Source organism: Carettochelys insculpta, chromosome 1 (genome assembly GCF_033958435.1).
Source record: "Carettochelys insculpta isolate YL-2023 chromosome 1, ASM3395843v1, whole genome shotgun sequence".
NCBI classification, from domain to species: domain Eukaryota; kingdom Metazoa; phylum Chordata; order Testudines; family Carettochelyidae; genus Carettochelys; species Carettochelys insculpta.
This window is the reverse complement of record NC_134137.1, coordinates 137,383,357-137,397,111: the sequence shown is the minus strand read 5'-3', so window position 1 is coordinate 137,397,111 and position 13,755 is coordinate 137,383,357. Positions and strand designations below refer to the sequence as shown.

At 49.2% G+C, this 13,755-nt stretch overlaps 1 protein-coding gene across 1 annotated transcript in view; it reads left to right on the top strand.

Annotated features, from left to right (window-relative positions):
* Positions 1-8,826, top strand: part of LOC142006835 (arylsulfatase D-like) — a 37,286-nt gene extending 28,460 nt beyond the window's left edge. Inside the window, exons 10-12 of the mRNA XM_074983328.1 lie at positions 5,663-5,825; positions 6,144-6,265; positions 8,251-8,826. Of these exons, the coding sequence (XP_074839429.1) occupies positions 5,663-5,825; positions 6,144-6,265; positions 8,251-8,642 (677 nt within the window). The 3' untranslated portion in view covers positions 8,643-8,826. The remainder of the gene's footprint in view (positions 1-5,662; positions 5,826-6,143; positions 6,266-8,250) is intronic.
* The last annotated feature ends 4,929 nt before the right edge of the window (positions 8,827-13,755 follow it).

Genomic DNA, 13,755 nt, shown 5'->3' with positions numbered 1-13,755 from the left:
ACAGATTGTATAGTGGCCGGGCAATTACAGCAAAGCCTGGCACGTGTTTTCTCCAAAACCTCAAAGTTCCTGGAATCTGTCTCAGTTGAACCTTGTCCTCAGGTGACAGTGCCTGGCTGAGTTCTTTTACAGGTTCATCAGGCACTGACCTTCTCCCTCCCATCCAGACAGTGCCTAGGAATTTTACCTCCTGGGAGGGACCTTGGCACTTGCCTGGAGGTAAATCTAATCCAAGGTTTTCTAGTGCTGTCTTTACCCTGTCCATGGCTTCCTGTACTGCCTCACATGAATCCCCACCAATCAAAATGTCATCAATATACTGTAATATTTGGACACTATGTGGCATGGTCAAACCATCTAGGACTTTTGATGATGCACCGTGGCGTATTGTAGGTGAATGTTTGAATCCCTGTGGCATCCTAGTGAAAGTATATTGGACGCCTTTCCAGGTGAAAGCAAATCTGTCCTGATCTGCAGGCTGTAGGGGGACCATGAAAAACATGTCCTTTACATGCAGTACAGCTAGCCACTGTTTGTTCCAGGTTTGTGTGTTATTCACAATGTCTACTATACTGGGGACTGCTGCAGTTAGGGGTCCAGTGTTGCTATTCAGTTTGCGGTAGTCTACAGTGAGCCTCCATTTGCCATTAGGCTTCTTTACTGGCCACACTGGTGAATTGTACAGGGAGTGTGTCCAAATTAATATTCCCCGTTTCTCTAGGTCTTTAATCAATTCTGTTACAGGAGCCACAGCTTCAGCTGGGACATTATCCTGCTTTACATTAGTCACAGCTGACGGGGGGAGGGGAGGAGCTTGGGCTAGGAGGTTTACATGACAGAGGGAAGCTTTCCCCTCCTCCAGGATTGTTGTGCTGGGCTTGCAGCCGGCTCCCAATGCCCACCTTTCCCCAGCAATGATTCCCTCCTTGCCCCTTAGGATGTCCATGCCAAGTATATTGGCATTCCCAAGTATTAATTCATGTTTTCGGGGTTGCCTGTAGGGGTTTAAAGGGATATCTAGCTTTACTTTGACCAGCGGGTAAGACACAGTAGTGCCATTCAGTCCAGTAACCAAAATCTGCTTTCGGTTGGAAGGTGGGGGTCCGGAAAAATCCTCTCTTTTAGTCATGGATAATTGGGCTCCAGTGTCTACCAGGAAGGAGACAGTAGTCTTATCATTTACTGTTACTAGGATCCGGGGGTCATTGCTTTGATGCTCTCTCCCTGCCGGTTTGAGCTCATTTATAGAGAGAGAGATTTGTTCCCCTGCAAGTCAACTTCCCTGGTCAATTTCAACTAGCGGCTGCAGCTCTTGGAATTGCTGCTGCAGCTGCATGTAAGGGGTATCGGAGCTGGGGGGTGCACTAGGAGTAATCGCCTCCCTCCCTTGCTTAGCCCCTTTTAAGGCACCCAGGAGCTTTAGCTTCCCGGTAGGCATTCCGTGCAGCAAATCTCGGGGGTATCCTAGATCTAAACACTGTTTCCAGAGTTTAGTTCTTAATTCCTTTTCCTCTGGGGTTATCTCACGCCCAGGCTTAAAGCCTTTTTGCTGCCTTTTATCATTTCCCTTTAAATTTCTTATCTTAACTTTGGCCTGTGGTGCCTCAGTTTCTCCAAACTCTTGGAGGTCTCTTAGCATAAGTTCAAATAGCTCCTGACAGGAATAGTTATGCTCCTGAGCATGCTTTCTGGTGGCTAACATTATTGCCCTATGAGGTCCAGGAGCCCCTTTAAGCACTGGTCTCAAATCCTCGGTTTTTACCCCCTGTTCCCATGGGCTCTCCTCCTCATCCCCATTTTCTGGACTAACTCGGTTGAGCAGAGCTGTTATGGACACAGTCTGCAGGGCTCCTTTAAGTTCATCCCCCTTTGTCCACAGGGTGACAGTGGGTTCACCTCTATCGGTGTGGTGGATTCCCCTAGCCCATCCACAGGCAAAGGTCCAAATAGACTTCGGACCCTCCTTATTCCTGGGGGTAAGGAATACTCCTGCACCCAGATTTACCCTGCCACATTCCCGGGAGGACAGCTGTATATGGCCTGCTCCTGTATCCCATATTCTGCCTAGCCATTCTATCACTCCTTCCCCAGGCTTTTTGGCAAACTCATCTTGGATCTTTCTCAATTCTGCAGGCTGACAGCTGCGGGTAGTGATTTGGGTGGGTCGTGGCTCTGCCTTTTTGCTAGACTCATCCTCTCCCTGCTCAGTGAGATCTTTCTGGTAGGCGATGATGGGTCTCATGTGGATGGGGGTGTTTCCTAACTCAGGGAAGGAATAGGTGGAATGTACCTCATCATCAGAGGAATCCCAGATGTCCTCATCCCAATCCTCTGGATCTAGCCAGAGAGCAGCCTCTACTTTCACTTGATTAATTGTTCGAGGCTTGCTCTCTAATCTCGCCCTCCGCTCCACTCCTTCCTTCTTTATTAACGGAGTGAGGCGCTGTTCTAATTGGTGCAAATCATTACTTAGCAGGTGCTGTCGGGTGTCTAGGTTCTGGCAGCCCCGCTCTAAGTCATCTCTTTTGCTTTTTACTCTTTCTAACTCTGCTTCCAGATTAGCGTGGCTGTTACATGCTGCTTGTAGGGCACTTTTAAATAGCCAGATACAAGCTCCTTTTCCCTTTTTCTGCTTTATTCTACAAGCAGTTCTCCAACTACAGAACTGCAACCACAGTTCCTCGGGATTTCCCCATTCCCTTTCTAACATTTCTTTATCCCATTTTGGGTCAGCCCCACCTTCCTGGGCAAAGCTCTTTTCTACCTTGCTGAAATCAGTGACTGGCTTCATGCTGCTGTATTGGAACTAAGAGCACAAACCCTGCTCGCTGCGCCACTTCTGTGAGCCGATGCCCAGGTGCCAGCTAAGGGTCTGGTGGGGCAAAGGGGGTGATGCCACACCAGCAGCTACGCTAACCAGACAGGGCAGGCTTGGTTCTTTGGTTTGCGTTTTGTTCGGGTTCAGCAGCAAGAGGAAAATTACACTTCGAGAGGCTTTAATAGTTACTTTTTATTTATACAAAGATAGAAACAATTTAACTAAGACAAATGATTAAAGTTCAAGTTAGTACTCCTGGTTTTTAAAGGGGAAACAACACGATTTAACTTAAGAAAAGTTTTAGACAAGCTAGCTAGCTTAAACTAATACAAGTAATGTGTACACAAGAAAGGCACGTTGCAGGTGTGATTTTCAACCCTGCCTCTTAGACCTGGTGGAACCAGAGTCTTTCCCTCAATTCCTATAGGAAAGAAGTGTAATACAGGTGTAATTCTTACCCCTGCCTGCTAGATCCGGTGTGAGCCAGAATCTTTCTCTCAATCCCTCGGGAAGAAGTAGATACGAACCAGGCTTCCCAGTCTCGGGAGTTAATTCCAGACCTGGCCAGCAGGTGTAGATGATTGAAACTCAAAGGGGGCTGGGCTGCCAAACCCCTCTTATACCCCTTTTGTCACGTAGGCCTCTTCCTGGTCTCAAGTGGCCAATCGGGAGGAATGTGTTTTGAACCCCAAGTTTCCCAGGGAAGGTGCAAGGCTCAATTTGCACTTGTGAATTGTGGACAATTGGGCACCTTGGAGGTGATGGGCAGAGGTTCCCCGTTCTTCCTGGGGTAGTGATCAGGCGTGTCAATTACCGAGATCAGCCAGAAGGGCGGCCATTAGCTAGCCCATTCACTGTCTGGTTTTTGTGTATAGTAGAGAGGCTGGGCGAGACAGCACACCTGCGTTCCCAGGACATCAAAGGCTACCTGTCTCCCTTGCTTGTTTCTCTCTCTGTCTCTCCCAGTGTGGGGTGGGGGGGGGAGAAGAAGAAAAGGCGAAATGGGGGGTTCATGTCTGGCTACGCATCCCCACTGCAGGATGCTTCTTTCTGGTCTCGCTAGAGCTGGAGAGCAGTGGACTGTGGCCTAGGCCAGAGGGCAGTGGACCACAGCAGAACCAGAGAGCCATGGACCACATCTAGGGCTAGGGAAGGGTTAGATGGCAGGGTCTGGGAGCCGTGGTCAGACACTGCTGTGCCCTGTCTCCCAGCCCCCAACTCTCAGAGCTTTGTGCTTCTCTGATCCAGCAACGTCCACAGTTGTGTCAGACCATAGATGTTGCCAAACCAAAGACTCATGGATTTTAGAGGTTAAACCTGTAGTCAGATCATACATGTTAAAATATCATGTTACCATTAGGTCATAAGATGAAGGCATATAATAAAATCAACACATTTCAATAACATAGATCCAAATTTTTTAAAATTCAGAAATTGAAAACACAGAATCAGTTGTGCTTTAAAATTATATACATGCCTCTGAAACCATAAACAAAAATAACATAGGAAGAATTAGCACTCTTTGGCTACGTCTACACTAGCCAAAAACTTTGAAATGGCCATGCAAATGGCCATTTCGAAGTTTACTAATGAAGTGCTGAAATACATATTCAGTGCCTCATTAGCATGCGGGCGGCCACGGCACTTCGAAATTGATGCGGCTTGTCCAGACGGGGCTCCTTTTCAAAAGAACCCCTTCTACTTTGAAGTCCACTTTTTCCCATCTGCTCATAGGAATAAGGGAACTTCGAAGTAGTCGGCGTCCTTTCGAAAAGGAGCCCCATCTGGATGAGCCGTGCATCGGCAAGCCGCGTCAATTTCGAAGTGCCGCGGCCGCCCACATGCTAATGAGGCGCTGAATATGTCTTTCAGCGCTTCATTAGTAAACTTCGAAATGGCCGTTTGCACGGCCATTTCAAAGTTTTTGGCTAGTGTAGACACGGCCTTTAGGTCATAAAGATTTAAGACCTTGGCCTCATCTATTTTCTTCTCCTTCTGACCAGGAGGATATAGGAACAGCCAATATAATCTAGAAAATTTCTTCCAATAACAGGTTATGTGGTTTTGAGCTGATGTGGTTAAAAAAGGGCACCTGAGTCACAAGCGGCCTAACCATTTATTCCCCAGGTGATAGTACAAGTGACAAGATAATAGGCAGCATGAAAATATTTAACCAGACCTGCTTGGCAAAGACAACTGTATGTCTCAATACCCCTGTATCTCCCTTCTAAATAAGCTGAGAGCATGGTTTGAGAACAGAGATCGGTAAAGGCTCCCCTTAACTTCTTAAAATATTTGTTGCAGCTATGACTATTCTACACGTGAGAAATCCCGGGGGGATGTATTTTTGGTGGGTGGACAACTGACAGCCTGTTCTCTGCACATATTTCCTGCTTTAAACTTGATTAATAGATTTCACACCCTTGCCTGCAGTCCTAGTCAAGTCCAGTTCCAAGGAGCCCAAGGAATGGAGATAACAGACATGTAAAAGTGGGGAAATTGTAGGGTATGTGACTTCTTACACTGTTCCTCCAGGCATAGCCTTGGAAGGCACAGTCGAACATACAGCAAAGGCACTAATCCTTAGTTGAAATTGTACAGTCTCCTACACCTGCCCTATGTAATGTAGAGGGTGTGTAATTTGGGAGTTGAGCGTTCTCCTTAAAACTCTTCTTTTCATACAAATACCAATTTCTTAAGGGTTTTCCAGTTCTAAATACATCATTAATGTTTGGGGATGGACATTACCCTTGAAAACTCTAAGACAAACCAAAAGGCATGGAGCACCCACAGAAACACAGATGTGTAAAATATCTTATATATTGTCTTGTTATTTAACAACAGGTGGAAAAGGCATGGGAGGCTGGGAAGGAGGGATCCGTGTGCCGGGGATATTTAGATGGCCAGGAGTGTTGCCTGCAGACACAGTTATCGATGAACCTACAAGTCTTATGGACATTTACCCTACGGTGGCTCATCTGGCTGGAGGGACAGTGCCCCAGGACAGGTATAGAAACTGTAAAACGTACTCACTGCTTTCAATTTCCAATACAGAATCTTGTTTAAAAATGATCCTAACATTAGATCTCATCTCAGGTAGATGTTTATCCTATTTCCCACCTACTTTTTCAGAGTCATAATTTCCACATAGTTCATATAAATCTTTTTTTCCATGTTTGAGCTTCACCCTTTACTCATAAATGTTCCTTTTGTTCCCAAAGTGAGTTGCACAAATGTTTTCAATTGCAATGACAGTTGAGTACCAAACATGTCAGCTTGCAGATCACCGAAGCTTGGTAACTGCTGTTCTCTCCATCAATATCAGGGTGATTGATGGCCGGAACCTGATGCCTTTATTGCAAGGGACCATTCAGCACTCCGAACATGAGTTCCTGTTTCACTACTGTGGCACGTATTTACATGCAGTACGGTGGCATCAAAAGGACAGTGAGTATAAAGGTTCTTCCAAAAATAGTGGTGGCTCCAGTCTCTAGGAAAGCATGTGTCTACTATTTAGTATAATTTGATTTTTAACATAGGATAGACTTTAGCTTTGCAATTAGCCTGGGGTTGGAGAAACTGTGTACTTGTGCCACTTAGAAACAGTGCAGGTACCCAAGTGACAGTAATAATTTGCTGCTGTCCTGCAAGTTTATTATGAAAAGTATCAGACAGGTAGCCATGTTAGTCTGTAGCTTTGAGAACAACAAGAAGTCTTGCAGCACCTTATAGACTAACAGATATTTTGGAGCATAAGCTTTTGTGGGTAAAGACCTGCTTCATCAGACGCATGAGTGGGGGCGGGGGTGGTTTCAGAGGTGTATTTAAAGAATGGGGTCCCAGTAAAAGGGAGGGCCAGAGCTGCCAAGGTCTATTCAGCAAGGTGGAAATGGCCCAGTATCAACAGTACTAATCAAAGGAGGAAAAAGCAAGACAGATCACACAGGGGTATGTGAGCCTTTGTCAGTGTCTAATGGGGAGATATTAACACCCAGAGCAGAGAAGCTGTCTTTGTAAGCTGCGAGCCACTCCCAGTCTCTGTTTAATCCATGGTTAATGAAGTCATATTTGCAAATAAAATTGTGGCTCAGAGATTTCTCTCTCCATTTGATTTTTGAAATTTTTTTGTTTCAGGACTGCCACCCTTAAATCTGCCACTGAGGCCGTGTCCACACTAGCCCAAAACTTTGAAATGGCCATGCAAATGGCCATTTTGAAGGTTACTAATGAAGCGCTGAAATACATATTCAGCACCTCATTAGAATGCCAGCAGCTGTGGCACTTCGAAATTGATGCAGCTCGCCGCCGCATGGCTCGTCCAGACAGGGCTCCTTTTCGAAAGGACCCCAGCAACTTCGAAATCCCTAACAGCAGATAGGGTTAGGGTCCTTGCCTACAGACAGCCCGCCAACCTTAAACAAATCCTCACCAGCCACTACAAATCACAAACCAGTGGCTCTAGGCCTGGAACCAGCCCCTGCAACAGTCCTCGCTGCCAACTCTGCTCACATATCTACACCAGTGACATCATCACAGGACCTAATATCAACCATACCATCATGGGCTCCTTTACCTGCACATCTACTAATATAATATATGCCATCATGTGCCAGCAATGCCCCACTGCAATTTACATTGGCCAAACTGGACCAACTCTCTGTAAAAGAATAAATGGACATAAATCAGACATCAGGAAAGGTAATGTACAGAAGCCTGTGGGAGAACATTTCAATCTCCCTGGACACTCAGTGGCAGATTTAAAGGTGACAGTTCTGAAACAAAAAAATTTCGGAAATCAAATGGAGACAGAAATCTCTGACCTGCAATTTATTTGCAAATTTGACTCCATTAACCATGGATTAAACAGAGACTGGGAGTGGCTCTCAGCTTACAAAGGCAGCTTCTCTGCTCTGGGTGTTAATATCTGCCCATCAGACGCTGACAAAGGCTCACATCCACCTGTCTAATCTGACTTGTTTTTGACTCTTTTGATAAGTACTGTTGATACTGAGCCATTTCCACCTTGCTGACTAGACCTTGTCAGCTCTGGCCCTCCCTTTTACTGGTACCCCATTTTTTAAAATACTAGTCTGAAATCCCCCCCTCCCCCACTCATGCATCTGATGAAGTGGGTCTTTACCCATGAAAGCTTATGCTCCAAAATATCTTAGTCTACTAGGTGCCACAGGACTTCCTGATGTATATCATGATAGTCACCCTACAGGCACAAGTATGCTGTTCAAAATATGGCATGTCAAAGCAAGCTCAGCTGCTTTGGGGAGGGGTTGTTTTGGATGGACCTGAAGTTTAAATACCTTATCCAGCACCAAAAAGACAAAGGTTGGCATCTAGTGTTACAAAATAAAAACTTGCTTGTCAAGCTCTGAAAATATGTTTATTTTATGTCTATCTGCATTTTTCTCTCCTGCCAGGTGGGGCGTTGTGGAAGGCTCATTATGTGACCCCAGTATTCTATCCAGAGGGTGCCGGAGCCTGTTACGGAAGAGGAATTTGCCCATGTTTCGGGGAAGGTGTAACCCATCATGACCCTCCTTTGCTCTTTGATCTCTCCAGAGACCCGTCTGAGGCCAAACCTCTCTCACCTGCCACTGAGCCCCTGTTTGGCACAGTAATAAGCAGAATAGAAAGAGCTGTGGAGGAGCATCGCCAAACCCTGACTCCCGTCCCACAGCAGCTCTCTTTGTACAACATTATGTGGAAGCCCTGGCTGCAGCCCTGCTGTGGGACATTCCCATTTTGCTGGTGTGACAAAGAAGGTGACAGCGCACAGCCTGCTCTGTACAGAAAATCTACCAAAGCTTAATTGCATGACAGGCCCTAAAAGCAAGTGCTTTGGTTTTTTTCAGCAATATTCTTGTTAATTTAGGATTATGCAGTTGTCTCGATGTATGAAACAGGATTTAATGAAGCCTATTTCGTGAAACAAGATATCAGTCCAAGTGGCCCAAATTAATATGTTCCTGTATGGCAAGCCTTATGAATATCTATTCCCAGCTGAAGATATAGCTCTGATACATTGCAGTGTGCCAAAATTAAAGTTGCTGTAATAACCATAACTTGGAATCTCTTAGGAGCAGAGGGGTAGCCGTGTTAGTCTGTACTCCCAACAAAACGAAACAGCAGTCATGCAGCACTTCAAAGACTAACGCAATGATTTATTAGGTGATGTGCTTTCATGGGGCAGACCCACTTCTTCAGATCAGCTCTGAAGATCAGATCTGAGGAGGTGGGTCTGTCCCACGGAAGCTCATCATCTAATAAATCACTTCATTTGTCTTTAAAGTGCTACCAGACTGCTGTTCTGTTGGGTTTGGATCTCCTGACATTTGTGGGTGAAGATTCAGCACCACTTTTATATTGAACTTCTGTGTAGTGATGTACAGGTTGAACCCTTGTAATCCAGGATTCTGTCATCCAGAAACGTCTGCAACTCTGTGGGTGCTCCAGGCCTGGAGCATTCACAGGAAAAACAGAGGCAAAGTTCCCACTTCCCCACAATGCATGGGCAGCCCTCTACTTGGTAATTCCTCCCGCATCCTGCCCGAGCTTCTGGAGGGCCAGAAATCAGCTGATTTGCAGCATTCAAGTTCAGGGAGTGAGGGGGAGGAGAGGGGCTGGAGTGAACTTGGGGGAGGAGGTAGGGAAGAGGTGGAGTCAGAGGGGGCTAGAAGTCAGTACCTCAGATGCAAAGACTTCAAGCAGCAACAGATGGGCTGGGAGCCTGGGCAGGGGGGCTGGTGACAGAGACTATTACTGGCAGTGAGCCCCCTGGGCCCATGCTGGGCACAAAGCCTGGGGATGCTACCGTACCACCCCTCCCTGCTCCAGTGGACACCCCCTCGCACTTTTCTTTGTCGTACCCTGGTTCGGAAGTCTCTCTAGTTTGCCACAGGTCACGTCCCCAGGACGCCAGATTAGAGAGGTTCAGCCTCTGCTACCAGCCTTCCAGCAAAGGTTGCCTGCAATATTTCACCCCCGTTGGTCATATGTAAGACATGTCCAGTGTACGATACTTCTCTTCCCCCCTAAATAATGTTGTTAGATATCCCATGGAAAAAAGAACCCCTTAGTCCTCCTCTAACTTTTCATACAGGCTAGGTGACTCTTTTCTCTCGCAGCTAGCCCTTCTAGCAGCAGCGATGGCCGCAGATGCGTCTTCTGGCTGGGCAGTAGCAGGTTGGCTGAGGAATTGGCTTCCCCATGGTGATCATTTAGGGAATGGCTCATAAAGTGGACAAGCATCTACTGGCTGGTGGTAATTTCCTTTAGTTGGTCTGGGGCTGTCAGTCCAGTCCCTAATGCATTCCTTAGAGCATGGTGGAAGACAAAAGTGGGAAGGAAGCTCCTTCTTCAACAGTTGCAAGAGCAACGGGTGGCATATCTGGCACTGCCTGAGTGAGCAATTGTCAGCTCCAGATCCGGCTCCAGAGGTTTGAAAACTGTAATTTGCACAGCCAGTCTTACTATTGCAGCGGAGGGCTGAGAGAGTTGTTTTAGCCATCACACCACAGTGATAGCTGATTCCTGCTGCCAAGTAATAAAAATAATAAAAGGACCCAGATCACTCTCAGACTGAAAACCCCAGGGGAGGGCTCAGGGGGTGGGAATCCCCACAAGGAGTCCCTAATTGAATCACCCCACATCATTTCAACCAGTTCTGAACCCCATACTTTTCCCCACTCCCACCCCTCATCGGATAGGTCTATTGAATCCACACTAACAAAGCTGTCTCTGGAGCATGACTGTGAACAGGAAGGAGGAGTGGGGCAGAGCTATACAGAAAAGATAATGTCTTAAGGCTGAATTATTTTGCTGATTAATTTATATGGGTCCGAAAGGAGTGACTGTTTGGATTCCACCCAGTTCTCTTTATGGACCATCCAGGCTCCTCCACCTTCCCCCGGATATGCTTAATTTGACTTTGTATAAAATATTAACTCTAAGACTTTGCTAAGCTATCAATTACTAGATGGAATGCCTGCGTGGGGCATCTCTGGACTGCTGTCTCAGCTTTTTCCTGACTTCTTTTTTGATTGGCAGCCACTTATTAGCCAATTTTAAAGGTGTTTAGCAGGTGCTGCCATCAGCACTACAATATTTAACTGACAGAGGAGCCCAACTCTCATTTTCAAAAGGGGTTTAAGCAGATAGGAGTAAAAATTCCATTTATGCTCACATTCCTTTCAAACTTGCAAAATCTAAGCTTTGGCCCTTCCTGCACTGCCTGATTTCTACCCCTAGCTGAAATAACCAATATTAATATCCAGGCTGGCTTGCTAAAGTCTTATTAGCACTCCAAAATACATACCACAGGGTCACAACACTTGTGATGGCTTGGTGTTGAGAACCCTCGTGAAGGCTGAATTTCATGAATATCATTTTACCCATGGCTCAGAGATGGAAGCTGAAGTCAGCCCCACCCCGCCCGTCCCACCTGAGGCAGAGCTCTTAGCGCTTGAAGAGCCGCCCACGTCAGCTCTGTGCACGCCTCCCCCATGCTGTTCATGACAGAGTTGCAGGCCTCGGACTCAAGCGTGCCACACGCTGCCCCTGCCACAAGGACAACATTCCCAACCTCTACTTGGAATGCCCACAGCCCTTAGCAACCCCTTTTCTGCATCATGAGCTACCTCCTACCCCCACGCAGCCCCTAGTTACCCTTTCCCTGCACCCTAGCCGTGTCCACGCAGCCCCTAGTTACCCTTTCCCTGCACCCTAGCCGTGTCCACGCCAGCCCAACTTCGAAATAGCGTGTGTTTCATCTACACAGGCCATGCGCTACTTTGAAGTTGAAATCAACGTTAGGCAGTGAGACGTCAAAATCGCTAGCCCCATCAGAAGCAAATAGCACCCTACTTCGACGTTCAACGTTGAAGTAGGGCGTGTGTACATGATTTGCATCCCACTACTTTGCAATAGCGGGGTCCTCCAGGGTGGCGATCAGCTGAGGGGTTGAGACATTCTGTCCAGCCCCCATGGGGCTCTATAGTCACTGCATGCAGCAGCCCTTAAAGCACCATGGACCCGGATTTCCAGTGGCAGGAAGCTGAGAGCGTGCAGGCAGCAGCACATGCATGTGCTCGCCCTGCACACCCTCCAGAGGCCCCGATCCACCCACCCTCTACCCATGGCAGCCAGCCAGCCCCCTGAGAGCCCCCAGGACTCCCACCCCAAGGGGACACAGGGCTCACAGGCATCCAGCCGGGGCGGGAAGAGGCAGCGGGGCCCCTCCTGGATTGACACTGAGCTCTGAGACCTGCTGGGGCTTTGGGGCAAGGAGGAGGTGCTCCGGGTAGTGGGGAGCAAGTGGCAGAATGCAGAAACTTTCTCCCAGCTGGTCAAGGGTCTGGCCACCCGGGGTCACCCTGCCCACATCAGGAGTAAAGTCAAGGAGTCGTGGCAGGGTTATGCCCAGGCCCGAGACACAGCCAGCTGGTCTAGAGCCACCCCCACTGTTTGCCCCTATTACAGGGAGCGCAGGGAACTCCTGGGCCCCAGTACACCTCCCCTTTCAGCTGTCCTTGACACTGTGGCCAGGAAGCCCCAGTGGGCCTCAGACCAGGGGTCCGGCCTGGAGGCCAGCCTGCACCCCAGAGGCCCCCAGAGGAGCCAGCCCCTGGGACCACTGAGGAGGGCTCCAGTGATGGGGAGCTCCTCATCAACCTCCCCTCCCCAAGCTCCAGCCAGGAGTCTGCCCAATGGGTGTGCCCCCGACTGCAGGAGTGGACCTTCAGGTATGTACCCTACAGAGTGCACACCCCTGGGTTATGGGGTGGGGGTATGGGACACGACAGGGGCCGCCCCACATTCCCAGACAGACCATGGCCCTGGGACAGCAGCACAGCCCCCAGGGCCCATCAGCACCCGCTCCCGCAGACAGCGCCACGCCCCATCCCGGGGGGGTGGGGGGCTGAACCCCTGAAGGGCGCCGCCCACAGGGATGCCATACCCATGGCCAGGGTACAGAGACCCAGTGCCTTTGGGTGGGCGGGAGGTGTGGGCCACAGGCCAGGGCGCAGTACGAATGGTCTTCTTCTCTCTTCTCCCCAGCTCCACAGCCACAGCCACCCAAGGGCCACAGCAGCGCTGCAGTGCCTGTGTTGCCAGACATCCCACATGAGAGACTGCAGTGCAGCAGCCAGCCTGAGCAGGGACGACTGCCAGGAACAGCCTGCCACCGCCGGAGCCAGCCACAGGCAGCCACTGACCCCAGGGCCTCCCTACCCTCCGGCACCAGGTGGAGGTGGCAGAGTGTCGCCTCCAACTGGAGGAGAGGGCGTTCGCCTGGCGCCAGGAGGCCTGGGGGTCCTTCCTGCAGGCATTTGACCGCAGCACTGGGACCCTGGAGAGGATCGCAGCCCGGCTGCCACGCTCTGCTGCTCCACCCGCCGTGCCTCCCGGCAGCCTCTGTGCAATGGAGTCCACGGAGGAGGACCGCGGGGCTCCGGAGCTGGCCCAGCCATATTTGCCGGTCCTCCCAGCCCCCACCCATCCTTGACAAGGACCCCAGACAAGGCAGGGGTGGTGACCCGGGCCCCGTGGGGGTCGCACCCCGCCACACCAGACATGGGGCAGTGACGGACCAAGGACTGGGCCACGCAGGCCCCCCGCTTTTGTACATAGTTCTCCCCCACCTCTGTTGTAAAGGTTTATGTCCCCCACCCTTTAGGCAGCATTCTTCCCCCCGCCCCATGCATTTCTCTCCCCATGGACATTCATTCAGTTAAAGAACTGGTTGACCCATTTGGTTCTTAAATACTATATTCATAGCTTTCAAAACGGGTGTAATGTGCTCTATGCGGGGGGCACTGTGTGGGTGATGGGGTCAGTGTGCAGGTGGTGGGGGCAGTGTGTGGGAGGCCTGCTAGGGATGGCTGGGGCAGTGCTCCCTCCACCCCCTGGTCAAAATATGCCCA